Source organism: Panthera leo, chromosome E1 (genome assembly GCF_018350215.1).
Source record: "Panthera leo isolate Ple1 chromosome E1, P.leo_Ple1_pat1.1, whole genome shotgun sequence".
Classification (NCBI taxonomy): domain Eukaryota; kingdom Metazoa; phylum Chordata; class Mammalia; order Carnivora; family Felidae; genus Panthera; species Panthera leo.
The window spans coordinates 2401378-2419441 of NC_056692.1; the positions used below are offsets into that span (position 1 = coordinate 2401378).

The 18064-nt window shown below is 53.2% G+C and overlaps 2 protein-coding genes across 4 annotated transcripts; one reads left to right on the top strand and one right to left on the bottom strand.

Moving 5' to 3' along the window:
* Window positions 1-8491: 8491 nt before the first annotated feature.
* Window positions 8492-10193, bottom strand: SAT2 (spermidine/spermine N1-acetyltransferase family member 2). Its single transcript, XM_042915316.1, has 6 exons — window positions 9963-10193; window positions 9651-9702; window positions 9447-9530; window positions 9241-9345; window positions 9028-9068; window positions 8492-8891 (listed from the first exon to the last, which is right to left on the bottom strand). Exons 1-6 carry the CDS (start codon window positions 10032-10034, stop codon window positions 8724-8726), a joined length of 522 nt encoding a protein of 173 aa, XP_042771250.1. The 5' UTR covers window positions 10035-10193; the 3' UTR covers window positions 8492-8723.
* Window positions 10194-11376: 1183 nt separating this feature from the next.
* On the top strand, window positions 11377-15058 carry SHBG (sex hormone binding globulin). 3 transcript variants are annotated; one of them, XM_042915620.1, is made up of 8 exons: window positions 11377-11620; window positions 11830-11921; window positions 12086-12275; window positions 12569-12730; window positions 12970-13132; window positions 13266-13402; window positions 14352-14559; window positions 14809-15058. In XM_042915620.1, exons 1-8 carry the CDS (start codon window positions 11540-11542, stop codon window positions 14955-14957), a joined length of 1182 nt encoding a protein of 393 aa, XP_042771554.1. In that variant the 5' UTR covers window positions 11377-11539; the 3' UTR covers window positions 14958-15058. The 3 variants fall into 3 exon arrangements, with proteins under 3 accessions (XP_042771554.1, XP_042771555.1, XP_042771556.1); XM_042915621.1 differs by lacking the exon at window positions 11377-11620 and having other exon boundaries at window positions 11841-11928; window positions 14809-15057; XM_042915622.1 differs by lacking the exons at window positions 11377-11620; window positions 11830-11921 and having other exon boundaries at window positions 12139-12237; window positions 12623-12730; window positions 14809-15056.
* The last annotated feature ends 3006 nt before the right edge of the window (window positions 15059-18064 follow it).

Here is an 18064-nt window from a genome sequence, read left to right on the forward strand (position 1 = left end):
CGTATCGACTCCCGGGAGCATGTGTGACTCTGTGCTGTAGATTGAAGAGTCGCGTTCTTGCCCGGAGAAGAGTCCGATCATGCATATAATGAAAGGTTAATTTCAAGGCAGTACCAAAAAGCAAAGGCAACTTAGATTGGCACAAGATTTGGTATCCAAATGCTGAGGATGTTCAAAATAGGAAAAAATGTTACGGAGTAAGGGTAGTAGAGGGAAAACTCCGGATTCTTGAACTGAGATAGGGAATTTAGTTGCAGAAATAAATAAAGTAGCACAGAAATTAGGATCACGTGTTGTGCATTTGATCAGTTAGCAAGTGTTTATATCGACCTCACTGTGTTCCAACAGCCTTAATAAGTGCCAGGGATACAAAGACAAGATGTAGTAGTCCCCCCCCCCAAGGATTTTATAATACATTGGGGAAGGGACTGACAAGTTTAAACAAATTAACAAATAAGTGCATCGGGTTCCACTGACGTTTTGATAGAGATAAGGACTAGGTAGAGAGGGAATCCCAGTGAGACAATGAAAAGTTGTTCTTCAGAGTAACCTTCAGGAAAGTCTTCAGGAAAGACCGAGGAGGGGAAGTGAATGGAGAGGTGGGGGCTGAGTAAGCGTTTGCTAGAGGAAAAGTGCAGTAAAAGGATTCTTGAGATATCAGGAATTACAGTGATGGAGAGAAGCAGAAAGCATGTCCTTTGGGGAACCACAACCAGTTCAAGTAGCATTTGGCTTGAGGAGCTACGGGAAGGTAGGCTGTGAGGGACTTGTAAATCAGATGAAGGAGAATGGCTTTTCCCTTATCAATACTGAAGAGCCACTGAAAGATTTTAAGCAGTGTGATCGGATAAGATTTTCATTCTACAACTATGGAGGATAAAGAGTAAGGGTGGTCCCAAGGCGCGGGACCCCGTGAAGAGCTATTGATTGCAGGAAAGAGAGAGGCTGAGGACCTAACTTGGATGAGGGCTGCCAGCAACAGAGGGACAAGCTGGTCTGAGCCTGTTCCGTTTGCAGCGGGACCAACGAGAATTGGTGATGAGGGTGGAGTGGGGTGGGGTCAGGAGTCCATGAAGAAGTACTCAGGGTTACTGAGTGAATGGTGATGCCAAACATGGAAGAAAGAACTCAGGAGGCAAAGTTTTGGAAGACACGTTGATGAGTTTGAGGGTCCACCATTCAGGGGGACATCTCTTGTCTTCAACAAACGTCTCGTTCAACATATATAATTTCTTTTAGTCTTCCACTGTGCCTATACTGGGTTGGTTCTTTCATCTCACACTGCCAAAGCATCCTATACTCCTTTGGGGTGCTCATCGTGGTTGTACTATTAATAATTTGTCCAGCGTCTGTCTTCTGCCATCTGTGAGGTCCGTGAGGCCAGAGACTGGGTTCCGTGTCTGTCTGTGCCCACCATTGTATACCCGGTACCTAGCACAGTTCCTGGCCTGGCAAATATTAACCGAAATGAAGGGATCAATGCTCTGCAGGTCAATCGACACACATGTGCTTCCTCCAGGAGAGGTCTCGGCTGGAGAGATGGATGTTGGAATCATCGGCATATGAGTCGTAGTTAAAGCTATAAAACAAAAATAAACCTTGGGGCGCCTGGGTGGCTCAGTTAAGCATCTGACTCTTGATTTCACGGTTCACGAGATAGAGCCCCGGGTTGGGTTTAGGCGGTGCAGGAGTTCAAGCCCCAGGTAGGGCTCTGTGCTGCCGGGTTCGGAGCCTGGAGCCTGCTTCGGATTCTGTGTTTCCCTCTCTGGACTCCTCCCCCACTTGTGCGTGCTCGCTTGCGCGCGCTCTCTCCCTCCCTCCCCCCCCCCCCCCAAAAAAAAGAAATAAAATTTTTAAAAAGGAAGAGTACAGGCCGTCAGACTGGAGACTTTGAATTTGGGCTCTTAAGCAATAGCAGTAGCTGAATTTTGTTTTAGAAGTGACACCGTCACCAACTTCCGAGCCTCTGACACCAACAGTCCTTTCGGGTTTAACTTTTGTTCACCGGCTGTAGTCATTGTTCATTCAGGTAAAGGACAGGAGTGGGAAAAAGGAGAACAACATTTCCGACGGGAATGGCATATTCACAAGGCCCAGAGGGGAGAGTACAGTGCCTCTGAGGTACAGAGGTTAGACTGTATAGAGTCTAACTAACATGGTTATAACCAACATGGACAGGAAACACATGGCCGGAAGGGTTGGGCCAAAGTTTGCAGGGACTGGAACATATTTAGAAGTTTGGACTTTCTACTGAGAGAAGTGGGAACCATTACAGGACTTTCAGCCAAACTGCCTTTTAGTAAGATTACTCTAGCTGGATGATGAAGGATGTGTCAGAAGAATGGCCCAGCTTGTCTTTGGACTTCTAAGTACATAGGGATTGGGAGGAAGACAGAATGATGGATAGATTGCTAGATGAATGTTGGCTAGATACTGAAAATGGGAACTAAATGGAAGTTTACATACTGAATGTTGAGACTTGCCTCAGATTTCTTCTTCACCCAGCTCTAAGAATATGTACAGACTGGGCCGCCCAGCTGGCTCAGTTTTTGGAGCACGAGACTCTTGATCTTACGGTCGTGAGTTCAAGCTCCTTGTCGGGTGTAGAGATTACTGAAATAAGTAAAATTTAAAAGAAGAAGAAGAATATATATACCCAAGCTTCTACCTTCCAAATGGGAGTCTGGGGGCGCCTGGGTGGCTCAGTCGGTTAAGCGTCTGACTTCAGCTCAGGTCACGATCTCGCGGTCCGTGAGTTCGAGCCCCGTGTCGGGCTCTGGGCTGATGGCTCAGAGCCTGGAGCCTGCTTCCGGTTCTGTGTCTCCCTCTCTCTCTGCCCCTCCCCCGTTCATGCTCTGTCTCTCTCTATCTCAAAAATAAATAAACGTTAAAAAAAATTAATTTAAAAAATTCAAATGGGAGTCTAGAAGAGTCTTCTGGTAAATCTGATCAGATGAGAAAGAAGAAGAAGGATACTGGCATTAGGGGTTCCTCAAAGAAATGGCCTAGTGGATCACCCTAGAGTGAAGTCCACAGTCAACACACCTCCTTATCTGCCACACACACACACACACACACACACACACACACACGAGTTTCTACTTGTACCTTAGCATCCCAATCTTAAATATGAGCAGACAACTGAGGACTGCCTGACATTTGAGGAAAGCCTCTAAAGTGAAAGATTATGCAAGACGAAAAACATTTAAAAAAAAATATCATATCCTCAGAAAGATGAAAACATATATCCATGAAGCAACAGAATGTTTTTAAAATGCAAAGAACAAAAAACAAAGAAAGATCTCCTAGAAATTAAAAACATGAAAGCAGAAATAAAAATTCAATAGAAGTGTTAGGAAATAAAAATTTAAAAATCTCCCAGAGGGGTACCCAGGTGGCTCAATTTTTTTCTACATTTATTTATTTCTGCTAGAGACAGAGCACAAGTGGGGGAGGGGCAGAGAGAGAAGGAGACACAGAAACTGAAGCAGGCTCCAGGCTCCGAGCTGTCAGCACAGAGCCCGACGCGGGGCTCGAACCCACAAACCGTGAGATCATGACCTGAGCCAAAGTCGGACGCTCAACTGACTGAGCCACCCAGGTGCCCCAAAAACAATAATAATTTAAAAAAACGTTTTTCTGTAACTGAAGAACATGAGTTTCGAGATGGCAAAGACCCAGTGGGTCCACACTAAAACATTTCCACATAAGATGTCAGAAGGCGAGGAAAAACTGAAGATCCTAGAAGTTGTGGTTGGGGGAAAAGAGAAGGAGAATAAAAACAGGCTTCATACAAAGACTCCAGAATAAGAAACTTTTCAGGCTTCTTGGTAAGAGGCAACAGCAGAAGCTTGAAGGCCATGGAGAAATGCCTTCAAAATTCAAATTATTTCCAACCTAGTGTTAGATACCCAGCCACGCTGTCAAGTACAAGAGTAGAACAAAAACATTTTCAGACTTGCAAGGTCCCAACAAATTTTCTTTGTAGTTTTTATTTAAGCAATCTCTACACCCAATGTCAGGTTCAAACTCACGACCCTGACACCTTGGATCAAGAGTTGCATTCTCTTCCAACCCAGCCAGCCAGGTGCCCCGAGGTCCCAACAAATTTATCTCCCAAGTATCTTTCCTTAAGAAGCTCCATCAAGGGGCACCTGGGTGGCTCAGTCGGTTAAGCAACTGACTTCGGCTCAGGTCATGATCTCACGGTTTGTGGGTCCGAGCCTCGCATCCGGTACTGTGCTGACAGCTCAGAGCCTGGAGCCTGCTTCTGATTCTGTGTCTCCCTCTCTCTGCCCCTCCCCTACTTGTGCGTGTGCGTGCTCTCTATCAAAAAAAAATAAAATGTAAAAAAAAAAAAGAAGCAGCAGCTCTATCAAAATAAACTAAGGAAAAGATGGAAGAGACAGGTATCCCGCAAGGGAATCCAGAAGGCGGGTGCCCGGGGGGCTCAGTTGGTTAAGTGTCTCTCGATTTCAGTTCAGGTCGTGATCTCACGGTGTGTGAGTTCGAGCCCCACGCTGGGCTCTGTGCTGATGGTGTGGAGCCTGCTTGGAATTCTCTCTCTCTCTCTCTCTCTCTCTCTCTCTCTGTCTCTCTGCCCTTCCCCCATGCTCACTCTCTCTCTCAGAATAAATAAATAAAAACTTAAAAAGAAAAGATGGCTGTGCAGGGAGAACCCGCAGTGTGGTCTAAAGATCAGCCACTCTGTTGGAGCAAGCAGGTCTAAAGTCTCCGCCAGAAGATTCTTCAAATGGAAGAGATCAAATTCCTTACGTGTTTGTATACCCTTAGAGCACAGGTAACACAACTAAAGGAGAATTTGGGGGGGCGCAGTACACAGAAAACGAAGCAAACAAAAAGGACAAAAAAAAGTATCAGTTCCAGAAAACACATAAATGGCTGGGGGTGGGGGGAAGGATCCACAGGGCTCGACTGTGCAGAGCATTTGCATAATCACGGCAGTGTAAACACCCAACAGATCCATCCGGAATTGTGATACAATGTTGGAAGCACGGGCAGGCTGGGGAATGGGGGTGGGGTGGCGGTGGCGGCGGCACAGAGAGTGAGCGGTGGGAAGTCAGTGCTCGTGCTAAAGCAGAAGCATGGAGAAGCCGCAGCATTTGGGTGCTATTTTTAGTCTGACATATACAGATGAGTCCAAGACAAAACATAGTAACAATTTAAACACTCACTTGAACCAATGGTCTTTCGAGAACCTCGGGAGTTGTAAGACTACTGTTTTTTTCTATCAGCGGTAGAGCAGTATGGGACTCTTTAAATAGTACCAAGTAGGGGCGCCTGGGTGTAGCTCAGTTGATTGAGCAGCTGACTTGGGCTCTGGTCGGGTCTCAGGGCCTCAGGGTTGGTGAGTTCCAGCCCGGCATCTGGCTCACTGCTGTCAGCGTGGAGCCTGCTTTGGATCCTCTCTGTCCCCTTCCTTGCCCCAACCCGCTTGCACTCTCTCTCTCTCAAAAATAAATTAAAAAAAAAAAAAAAACCAAACATTTTAGGTAAATAATAGATAAATAAATAACATGCATAACTATGATTAAAAAAAAAAAAATACCGGGGCCCCTGGGTGGCTCCGTCAATTAAACATCTGACTTCGGCTCAGGTCATGGTCTTGCGGTTTGTGCCGAGTGGGATTCTGTGCTGACAGCCCCGAGCCTGCTTTGGATTCCGTGTCTCCCTCTCTCCCTGCCCCTCCCCTGCTCATGCTCTCTCTCTGTCTCAAAAAAAATATGTATTAAAAAAATATTAATAACCTCATGGACAGGGGCTCTTACAGGAGGGGGCTGGGAAGTCAGGAGGCTACGGCAACTTTCAAAGAGTGGTGACAGCAATGTGCAGGTTTGACAGATTTGAGAGTTGTCTGAATGATGCTTTCTCAAGGCTCCCTTTAAGAAGCCCTCCTCCTCAGTGCCCTCCCCTCTGTTCTCCAGGCCATGGCCAGAACCCAGGGCCTTATCACCTCATACAGATCAGCCCGAACGTCTAACAGAATCACCTCGCAGGAGGCTCATACAGTGATGAGTGGGCAGGAACCCAAGGCCGGCTGTGGCTGCAGGACAGAGCGATGCTGGAGTACAGACATCCTGCCAGAACTGGCCGAGAGAATAACATGAAAACCGTGCACACCAAGAAGCAAAGGCAAAACAAGATGGGGACAAGAGAAATTTGGGAAACGTTATGTTTCCTAGTTTATGCCCTTTTCTTCTGCATTAAACATTTTTTTTAAATTTATTTATTTATTTTGAGAGAGGGAGAGAGCGCAGAAGCAGAGAGGAGAGACAGAATCCCAAGCAGCAGAGCCTGATGCGGGGCTCGAACCCACGAACGGTGAGATCATGACCTGAGATCAAGAGTTGGTCACTTAACCCTACGGAGGCACCCAGGTGCCCCTGCATTGAGTTTTACTTATGTAGCCTTTTGTTTGCAGAAGAAGAAGAAGAAGAAGAAGAAGAAGAAGAAGAAGAAGAAGAAGGAAAAGAAGTGAAACCTGGCATGGCAGAAAACTCAGGAAATCTGAACTAGCAAGTGGGAAAATCTGTCCCCTGGACACCCAGACCCCTTTCTCAGAAGCAACTACACTCTCTTTATGCATCTCTCCAGAAAGGATGCATTCCAATGCAATTGACATTTAAAAACAGCCCCATCACTAGATAAGTTGATCACGTCCAAAAGATATAAATCCTGTCAGATTGAGATGAGCCAAGGAGCCATAGGAGAATGGATTTTTCTGGCTCCCATCTGGGGAGGGGTTGACCAGCTTCATTATCTCCTGATCAAGATTGTCCTAAGGCCCATCTGCTCTAAATTGGTGTGAAGGGCCCAAAATTGGAATCATTCAAGAAGAATTGAGCCCCTGATGTGTTCTCTTTGGCTGAATCTTTTTTTTTTTTTTTTTTTTTAAGATTTCATCTTTAAGTAATGTCTACACCCAACGTGGGGCTCCAACTCACGACCCTGAGATCAAGAGTTGCACGCTCTTCAGGCACCCCTCTTTTGTTTTTATAATTTAGATTTTAAGGTGGATCGTCAACCTTTTGTTTTTGTTTTTAGTGTTTGCTTATTTTTGAGAGACACAATGGAACAGAGAGAGAGGGAGACAAAATCCGAAGCAGGCTTTGCACTAACAGCAGACATGGGGCTTGAACCCACAAACCACGAGATCATGACCTCTGACCTCTGATCATGAGCTGAAGATGGACACTCAGTCAACCGACTGAGCCACCCAGACACCCCGGATCTTCAATTCTTTACGTTGCCGTAGAAGTCTCGAGATTGTGTTTCTTACAGTTTATACGTTTATGTTACTTGCCTGCCCTCATTCAGTGTCTAAATTATGACCAATGGTTCATCAACAAAAAGAATAATATGCCATCAGGGGCGCCTGGGTGGCTCAGTCAGTTAGGTGTCCAACTTCGGCTCAGGTCATGATCTCACAGTTCATAGGTTCGAGCCCTGCGTCAGCCTCTGTGCCGACAGCTCGGAGCCTGGAGCCTGCTTCGGAATCTGTGACTCCCTCTTTCTCTGCTCCTCCCCCACTCACACTCTGTCTCTCTCTCTCAAAAATAAATAAACATTAAAAAAAAACTTAAAAAAAGAAGAATATGCCACCCACAAAAGTGACGACGGATGTACGTTTAATAGCACAGGGAGATGGGTCTGATATATTGTTGGAAAGTATACGATCCCACCTCTACTCACTTAACTACTCATGTGTATGTATGGACATTGAAAATTCTAAAGAGTTGATACCAGAGGATTAATAACAGTTATATAAGTAAGATCACAAATTCTGCTTTTTTTTTTTTCTTTTTCAGTGAAGCCCAACATAGGGCTTGAACTCACAACCCTGAGATCAAGACCTGAGCTGAGATCAAGAGTCAGATGCTCAACCGACTGGGCCACCCAGGCGCCCCTACGCATTCTATTTTTATTTCACGCGAACATTCCACGTTTTCTACAACGAACCCGCATTATCTGCGTAATAAGATAGTACGAAAGTAGGACGTAAGCTCGTTTCCTTCCTTGTCTCCACGGGTCCTTTGGTTTTGCTGAACTGAAAATACGGACTTTGTGACTTCTGGGGAAAAGAAAAAAAAAAAGCACTGGCAGGCTGAGCAGACTTTTTTTTTTTTTAAGTGGAGGCCAGTGGTCCTTCCCAGGGCCCCCGAAACACCGCCAGCAGGTGGCATCCTGCTCCAAATGTTGAGCCAGCGGGCCAGCCTCAGTCCCGCGTCCTGTAGCGTGCAGTTCGGACACTGGAGGCCTTTGTCTGAGTCCCAACTGTGACCAACAAGCCTGATGTGCCAAGCTGGCACTTTGCTCTTCTTTTCTCCATGTTCCACAGCCCGGAGCCGGGGCTCTGGCCCACGGAGGGTGAGCGAAAGTCACCTTGGGCCCACCTTTCCTCCCCCCCCCCCCCCCCCCCCCCCCCCCCCCCGCAGCAGCCTCCACCAAGCAGGGCACTCGAGAAGGGTCCTGAAGGGGCCGGAGCTTTATTGCACCATCAACTCCTCCTCCACCAGCACCACATCGGGACTCAGCAATCCTCATCCTCAACAGGGAGACGGAAGGGCCTCTCCCTCAATTCTGCTCTTTCTGTACTTCCGGTTGAGCGGCTCCCAACCTCTCTTCCTTCCGGGAGGCCTCTGTCAGTGCCTGAGCAGGTGGGGAGGGAGGAGGCCAAAGACAGAGATGCCCAAGGAACGGCGTCACTTTCCTGCCAACTCCCTCATCGCCTCTTCTTCGAAGCGGAAGGAGTGCCAGCCCTCGGCTTCAGTCAGGTCTCGGGCACCCAGGGCCTTGTACAAGTCCATGGCCCCCTTGTTCCAGTCCAAGACTGTGAGGCGCAACTGGGAGCAGCCCCTTTCCAGGGCCACCTGTGGGAGAAGACATCACTTAGTCTTTCTCTCAAAAGGAAGCTTTCCTCACCATTCAACCCGAGGCGGGGTTGGGCTCCTCTCATACATGCTTGCTTTTCCAGAACCCGGCCGCTGGCCCCATCCCTCTCCTCACCTCAGCCACCTTTTTGATTATTTTGGAACCAATCCCCTGACCTGTTGTGGGGAAAAGAGACCAAAAAAACAAAACAAAACAAAACAAAGAAGATTGTTTCAGTTGAAGGGGATCTGAAAAGGCCATAAGGCTGGGATTAGGAGCCAGGGGATGCTGGTGGGTCTGGGTTGATTTCCTACCACCCCAGCCTCAGCCCCCCCCCCCCCCCCGTACCCCGGTATTCGGGCTTCACATAGATGTCTTCCAGATAAACGTTGCGCCCCTTCCAAGTGCTATAGATGAAGTAGTATAGCCCATAGCCCACCACCACACAGGGCCCTGAGAAGGAGAGAAAAAAAAGGGCTCAGGCCTCTGCGCCCCTGCGGGAGACCTCTGAGAGGGACAGGCGAGGGAACCCCCCCAGGTCCCAGGGTTCTTACCCTGTGGCTCCCCGGGGGCGGGAAGAAGTTCAGCCACCAAACAGCAATAGAAAGGATTCTCTCCGAAGCCGTCTGCTCTCAGGGCTGCGGAGATCCGAGTGGTGGGAAAGAGAGAAAAAGCCTGGGTGTGTGCCTGGCCTGGGAACCCATCCATCCCTTACCTCCTCCCCAGCCTCCATCAGGATGCCGGTGCTGGGCCCCCACCTTCCTCACTGATCTTCACCTGGTCCGAGAGTTTCTCGTACTCGGCTAGTTCCTAGGGTGTGGGGGACAGAGGCTGGGTCAGGGCAGGGGGTCCCGGCGTGGGGAGAGAGGCTGGGTCAGGGCAGGGGATCCCGGCGTGGGGACAGAAGCTGGATCAGGGCAGGGGGTCCCGGCGTGGGGACAGAGGCTGGATCAGGGCAGCACCCTCCCCAGGCGCGCCCCTCCCGCTGCAGCCTGGCCTCCCCGCCCCCACCCGCGGCCAGGCTACCGGGACCCCCTCCGGGCCCCCGGTTTCCGGCCCGCCGCCGTCACCCGAATCAGCTTCAGGATATTTCCACAGTCTCCCTCCTCGGCCTGTCGGATCCGCACGGAAGCCATCGCCATCCCCACCGTCTGGGACTGAAGTCCGGGACCCTCCCTTCCGTTCCGCAGACGCGGCTGAAAAGCAGGTAGCTCTCGAACGGGCCCGCACACCGGGCCCCGAAGAGCTGGGGGCGCCGCGGGCAGCGGCCGCGGGAGCGGTGGGCGCCCCCCCCCCCCCCCCCCCGCCCCGCACCCTGCCCCGGGCGCGCCCCCGCCAGCCAATCAGCTGGCAGAGCAGGCTCGCCCCGCCCCGCCCCCCCCAGCCCTGCCCCCCCCCGCCCCCCCCAGCCCTGCCCCCCCCCCCCCCCCCCCCCCCCCCCCCCCCCCCCCCGCCACCGCCAGCCCCGTGACCGGGCCCCCGGGCAGGGGTCAAGGCTGGACTGCGGGCTCCCTCGCTGTGGTTGCCTGGGTGCTGGTCGTCCCGTGGTGCTGTTCAGCCTCTGTGGTTGAAACCGCATGGATCAAAAGTCACCTGCCACCCGGCCCCGAGTCCCCCCCCAACCGCCACCACCCCTGCTCCAGCTGTGAGAGCTGTTTCCTAGGGGTCTTGAGTGGCTCCGAGTGGCCCTGCCCTCGGCAACAGTGGTATTTCAACACGGGTCAGGGAGGGGGTGATGAATTTCTATCGGTACGTGGTAAGATAATGAGGAGCGGCGGACGGGGACTCTTCTTAGTAGCCACTAAATCACCCTCCGGGAAGGTACCTCCCCGCTGAGGCGAGCCTCCGAGGCCTGGGAAGATAGTGAGGGAGGAGCTCAGAGCAGATACCAGGCTCTGTGCCTGCATGATCTCCATGAATCGTCATTCGCAGTCACCCCGTAAAGTAGGTATTATTTTTCACATTTTGTCAGCAAGGACACTACAGCACCATGGTGGAGGGACTTGTGCAGAGGCACCCAGCTAGATATTTGGTATTCCACATTTCAGCTGTAGTGCTTTCTTTCTTTCTTTCTTTTTTTAAATTTATTTGTGATGTTTATTTATTTTTGAGGCAGGGGAGGAGCAGAGAGAGAGGGAGACAAAGGATCTGAAACAGCCCGTGGCTGACAGCAGAGAGCCCCAGGTTGGGGCTGGAACTCACCAATGGTGAGATCAGGACCTGAGCCGAAGCCGGAGGCTTAGCCCACCGAGCCACCCACCCAGGCGCCCCTCCGCTGTTGTTCTGATGGAGGATGCTGCTTGGGGTGCAGGGCAGGACTGTGTCTGGACCTCGGGCCTGGGGAGGCAGCCTCCTCAGGTGGGCAAAAGACTTCGAGGGCCCAGGTCAGGCTCTAGAGGAGGAGAGGGGAAAATGGGGTATCTGTCCTGGCTCCTACACTTTCCCAGCAGGGGGAGCATAAGTGGACGAGCCCTGTCCCTCCCCCGATTTGTCCGCAGAGGGGGCGGAGGGTGAGTGCCCAGTCTCCTGCCCCCCTTCTTTCCACCCCGCCCCTGCCCAGGGACAACCTTTAACCCAACACCAACTGCCTGTCCCCAACACATTCTCCCCAGGGTGATCTGAGCCACAGAGAGGACCACGGCCGATTATGGAGAGCAGAGGCCCACTGGCCGCATCGCCGGGGCTGTTGCTGCTGTTGCTGCTGCCGCTGCCACCTCACGGCCACCAGGTACGGGCCCTGAGACAGTCTCTCTACCCAGGTGCAGGATTAGGACAAGGTGCTCAGCCCGTGTGTGCGTAGAAATGAGCTACCCTTCGGCTCTGCCCTCTTCCTTCCTCTCCTCTTCGTGCGGTAGCCTGTGTCTCTCCTGCTGTCGTCGCTGGGTCGCTGGGTCTCTGGCGTGTCTTCCTACCTTGTTTATTTTCTCTCTCTGATAGAGGATCCAGGACCCTCCTGCTGTGCACCTCAGCAGTGGTTCAGGACAAGAGCCTATCACCATCATGACCTTTGACTTCACCAAGATCAGGAAGTATGAGGTTGACATAGCCCCTTGACCTGGTCCCCTGACCCTACCTTCTGTGCCTCGGATCTTCTCTTCCCTGCTTCCCTCTCCGCCGCTTCACCATCCCTGACCCCGCTTTTGTCCCCACAGGCCATGCCCCACGCACCATCTTTCCTTCTATGTCCTTCCAGAACCTCTTCCTCCTTTGAGCTTCGAACCTGGGATCCAGAGGGAGTGATTTTTTATGGCGATACCAACCCCCAGGAGGACTGGTTTGTGCTGGGGCTTCGAGATGGCAGGCCCGAGATCCAAATGCACAACCACTTGGCCCAGCTTACGGTGGGCGCCGGGCCCCGGCTGGACGATGGGAAGTGGCACCAGGTGAGCCAGGTCCGGGCCCGCGCTGGCCTGCGGAAGGGGAACAGAACCGGGTCTCCGGGCAACCCCTTACCACCGTCGTCTTATTTGACCCGCAACAAAACCGCCATGGAGTTGCGATTCTTGTCTCCGTTTTTTGAGAGGGGGATTTGAGGCTCAGGTCCCGAGTGAGCCCAGGATGCTAGCTGCCTCCACAAGTCCACGTTCTTTCTGCTATACTTGGCTGCCTCTGCAGAAGGCGGTGGAGGCAGGCCCCAGGGGCCTCTGATTCAGCTTTGCTTCGCCCCGTCCGGCAGGTGGAAGTGAAGGTCCTCGGGGATTCACTGCGGCTGAGTGTGGATGGGGAGGAGGTGCTGTGCCTGAGACAGGTCTCTGGGCCTCTGGGCAGCAAAGTCCAGCCTGTCGTGAGGATTGCACTGGGGGGACTGTTGTTCCCTGTCTCCAGTCTCCGGTTGCCGGTAACCGACAGCACGAGGGTGGGAACCCACCCCAGGTGGTAAAGTGCTGCTGCCCCGGGGGACCACGGGGGTCTAAGTCCACACTCTTAAAGGAGAGGGGACAGCCTGATAGCTGCGTGGGAGAGGCCAAAGGCTTGTGTCTCAGAGGAGAATAAACTGAGCGTGGAGAGGCTGGGACAGGGGTTCACGTGTCTTGATTGCCACATCCCCACATCTTCCCTTCCCTGCACCGGCTCCAGCTGGTCCCCACCCTGGATGGCTGTCTGCGCCGGGAAAATTGGCTGGACCAACAGGCCCAGACCTCGGTGTCTGCCCTTACCAGCAGCCTCAGAAGCTGCGCTGCAGAGTCCCAGCCTGGCACATTCTTCCCTCCGGGGACTCGAGCAGAATTCAGTCTCCAAGGTAAAGGCGGTTTTTCCCTCCATGGCCGGCCCTGTGTCTGCCTTCCCCTGTCTCCCTCCACCACTAGTTTGCCTCCTTCCTTGAGTCCCCAGCCTCGAGTCCTCAGAAAGGGTCACTTCTCCCCCCACCCCAGACATCCCCCAGCCTCATGCAGAGCCCTGGGCCTTCTCTCTGGACCTGGGACTCCAGCTGGCAGCAGGTTCTGGCCACCTCCTTGCCCTTGGGACCCCAGAAAACCCTCCTTGGCTCAGCCTCCAGCTCCAAGATCAAGTAAGAGGGGGTGTTGCCTGTATTCAGTGGAGCCTGGGAGTGGCAGGGGGAAAGGGGGACCCCAAACTGTCAATATTAGGAAAGCTTAAGGTGGAGGGTAGGGACATATCTTGACACGGACCAGGGGCGCCTGGGTGGCTCGGTCGGTTGAGCGTCTGGCTTCAGCTCAGGTCATGATCTCACGGTCCGTGAGTTCAAGCCCCAAGTCGGGCTCTGTGCTGACAGCTCGGAGCCCGGAGCCTGCTTCGGATTCTGGGTCTCCCTCTCTCTCGGCCCCTTCCTTGCTCGTGCTCTGTCTCTGTCTCTCTCAAAAATAAATAAACATTTAAAAAAAAAAGAAAAAAATAAACTGCCCACAGCAAGCAAATGGCATTTATTTATTTATATTTGTTATTTATTTATTTATTTATTTTTTTAAGATTTATTATTTATTTTAGAAAGAGAGAGCATGTGCATGTGCTAGCGGGGGAGAGGAGCCAAGAGGGGGAGAGAGAGAATCCCGAGCAGGCTCCATGCTCAGTGAGGAACCCACCGCGGGGCTCGATCCCATGATCCTGGGATCGTGACCTGAGCCAAAATCGAGAGTCGGATGCTCAATGGATTCAGCCTCCCCAGGCGCCCCGAGATTTTATTTTTAAGTAATCTCTACACCCAACGTGGGGCTTGAACTTATAGCCCCAAGATCAAGAGTCACATGCTCTACCGAGTGAGCCAGCCAGGTGCCCCTACAAATGGCTTTTATCTGGATCGTATTTACTTGGCATCGGTGTGGTTTTACGGAACATCAAGCCAGGAAGATTGGGGCAGCACGTAGGGGGCGGAAATGGTTGGTAGACAGAAGGTACCGCTCAGAGGCCCGACAGAGGCAGCAAGGGGTGTGGGGCCACAAGGGTCCAGGCGGTTTGTTCTTTCCTCCCCCGGTCACGTCCCTGTTCCACACACTCTGCAGAAAGTGGTGCTGTCCTCTGCGTCGGGCCCACAGCTGGATCTGCCTCTGGTCTTGGGACCCCCTCTTCAGCTGAAGCTGGGCGAGTCTGGGGCAGTCTTGAGCCAGAGGCCTAAGAAGGAGATCCTTGCCCTGCCTCTCTTGGATCCTGCCTCCCTCCTCAACCTCTGGGTCCAGCCACAGGGGCGCCTCTTCCTGGGGGCTCTGCCGGGTAAGAGCGATGTCCACGCTCCTCAGCACGCCGTTGGAATCAGCTAGAGGGAGAGGAGAAGACAGGCAAGGCCGTGTTTTTAGGGAAAGGAAACTTCTGGGAGCCTAGAAGAAAAGGCCACAAGAAGAGAGGGGATAAAGGACCAGTGAGAGGAAGTGCTTTAGAAAATTTAGGTCAGAGAGCTGGGGTGGGGAGGAGCTTTGTGGGTCCAAGCTGCCCTCATGACCCCTCTGTGTCCCCTCCCTCTAGGAGAGGCTTCTTCGGCCTCCTTTTGCTTGGATGGCCTTTGGGCACAAGGCCAGAAGTTGGACATGGACCGGGCCCTGAGCAGAAGTCAGAACATCTGGACTCACAGCTGTCCCCAGAGCCTAGGCAATGACACGGACGGCACCCATTAAACCCCCACCTAAGAATCCCCTCGAATGTCACTCGTTCATTTACTCGACACATCTTTACGGGGTATCTGCAACGTACCAGGCACTGCGCTGAGCGATGGGCTGTGCTGATGAGTAACCCCCCCCACCCCCCCCACCTCCCCACCCCCCCACCCCCTCCCCACCCCCCCACCCCCCCACCCCCCACCCCCCCACCCCCTCCCCACCCCCCCCACCCCCACCCCCCCACCCCCCCACCCCCCCACCCCCCCCCCCCCCCCCCACCCCCTCCTTGGTTCCTGCCCTCTGGCTGCTCAAGGTCCCCTGGGGGAGGCAGACATCCATCAAAGACTAACAAGTAAGTGGAAAAAGCTTGGAGACCAGGGGCCTTAACCTAGGCTGGGGTTCCGGCAAGCTTCCCGAGGAGGAGGAGGCCGTGACTTCTCAGCCTGGGAGTTCAGCAGCACCGACAGGCAGACGTGCGCACCAGATACGGGTCACTTTCTGGGAGCCAGGAGCCCCCCTCCTTCCCCAGCATTTCCTGCCTGTGGGGCTTTAGCATTCCCCTTGCGGAGCCTGGTCCTGAGAGGCCTGGAAGGAAGGGAAGAAATGGAATCCTGCTGTTCCCTTAGCCGGGCCACTGCTGTGCAAAGAAGGAGCAGCAGGGGGCATGGGAGAGCCCTAGAGGGAGGGGGGCAGGGGTTCTGGGGACCGGGGCGGAAGCAGCAGGGAGAAGGAAAAAGGGAGTGGGGCAGAGGGCGAAGCAGCCGGCATCTCTCCTAGTCTCGTCTCCGTCCCCTTGCTGCCTTCCCAGACGAATCCGTCTCTAGTCCATTCAAGGAGAGCTGGTTTATGCTGGTCCCAGCTGGGAAAAACAGATTCAGGAATATCTCTGCCCTCAGAGAATGTGGTGACCCAGTCCTCCGCCCCTTCCCGTCGCCTTGGCAGAATCTTGGTGTCCCAACCTCTACTTGGGGCACCCTCGGGAGCCCTGGCACCTGTTCTCCATCCTCTCCTCTCGAGGACTGTTAGCCCATCCCCCAACCCCACAACCCATGGGGATCCCAGTGTCCCAGCCTCCTGGCTTCTTAAAATGATTTTCCTACCAGTCACCCTGTTGCCAGGGGTGACTCACTCATTGGACCTGTCATCCCCTTCTGCAGGGATCAGCCAGGACCTAAGTGACCCCAGGGTAAGGAGGCTCCAGGACTGTGTCTGGGGTGGAAGACAGCCTAGGCTTCTCCTTGGACCCTCCCAGTCTCGAGTTTGCTGGTCTACAGCTGCTGCCACACGGGCAGAGCGCCTTTGGAGCGTCCTCAGCATGGCCAGGAAGCCCAAATTCAACTCTGGTCCCCTGGGCAATGTTTGGGGCCCACCTGGGCCATTGGGTATGTCCATTCGACCGATAGTCACTGAGGACCTACTGCGTATCAGGCATCGTTCTAGACACTGAGGATGCCTGGATGAGAAAGTGCCTGCTTTTGTGGAGCTCACATTGGCGGGGAAGCGGGGGTGGGGGGGATGGGCGGGGGGTGGTGGTGGGCAGGGGTAGACGGCCCGTAAGAAAAATAAATAAGCAAGATCATTTCAGATAGTGGTTAGTGCTATAAAGGGAATAATATCCTGTAACGTAATAGAGGGCGGCAGTCGACAGACAGCCTTAGCCGGGTGGTCAGGGAAGGCCTCTCTAAGGCAGTGTTACTTGAGCAAAGACTTGAATAATGAAAAGAAACCAGTCCCCGTGGGGGCCTCGGGTGTGAGCCAGTGGGGGGTGGGGAGGGAGAGTTAAAAGATCCACACACACCTGGGTTCCCATCAAGGGGTTGTTCTGAGCGGCAGCTTCGTGAATTTTTGTCCCTGAGGGTTCTTCCCCGGGGCTGGCTTTTCTCTCTCGTCCCTGCACCCCGCCCCGTCTGGGACACCGTGCCCCCAACCTCTCTTTCTCCAGGCTGTCCTAGATTCCAGGATTCCTGATTACCATCCAGAGCTGTCTACACTCTTTCATTAAGACTGACTTTGCTCCGACACAGACCCTGCCAGGCCCCCACCAAGGGCACCTACGGCGTCTGCCCAGTGTCCCCTGCCTCTCCCCCACCCTTGCGGACCTTTCCGGAACTTGGCAGGATACCCCACAGCCTCCCATCCTGAAACACCGAAGCTCTGTCCCCGTTAAATAATAACCCCCCACCCCCACGCACACACACACGCACCCACATCTGTGTGTTAGAGCCCGCTTCTTTCCTTGTTCTTGTCTCTGCTCGGGGCACGCAGACCTCATGACAGACTCTGGATCTGGGAGAGGGGCCGTGGGAGTTTTTCTTCCCTTCCCTTGTTTCTGGAGATGCCGGAGGCAGGACTGGGTTCCGGGAAGAGGTTGGTTCTTTGGCCCCCATTCCTTCCTTCCTTAGCCAACTTCCCCGTGAACACCGATGCAGCAATTAATAGCAATGCTCCCTCCATCACACCCCTCCTCATGCTGACCCTCACAGGGGAAGATGTGCAAGGAACAGCAGGTCCCACAGCCTTCCCCTGAAACGTACAGACGCGTTCATTCTTTTCCGAGGGTGCACAGGGCAGAACTGAGCTAGCAGTCTGGAGGGCATCCCCAGGCCAGTGTCTGCCAGGCTGTGTGTGTTGAGGGTAGGGTCTAGGCCTCATCTCTCCAGATCGGACCCAGCTCATTTTGGTTCTCCTTGTCTCATGGAGGAAAGGGCAAGTTGCTTCCCCGCAGTTTCTAGCAGAAGGAGGCATTCCATGTCTAAGTCCAATTCGGCACCGGACGCTGTTTTCCATAGCTCTGTGGAGTGCTCGGGCATAGAGGATATATATACGACAGGGTATATAAGACAGAGGCCTGTTCTCGAAATGCTTGCAACCTGGTTGAAAAGATAAAATACCCTAAGAGTCAGGGCGCCCGGGGGGCTCAGTGGGTTAAGCATCCAACTCTTGATTTCAGCTCAGATCATGATCTCACGGTTCGTGGGTTCCGGCCCCGCGTCGGGCTCTGTGCTGACAGCTCGGAGCCTGGAGCCTGACTCAGATTCTGTATCTCCCTCTCTCTCTGCCCCTCCCCTGCTCATGCTCTGTCTCTCTCTCTCTCCCTCTCAAACATAAATAAACGTTTAAAAAAA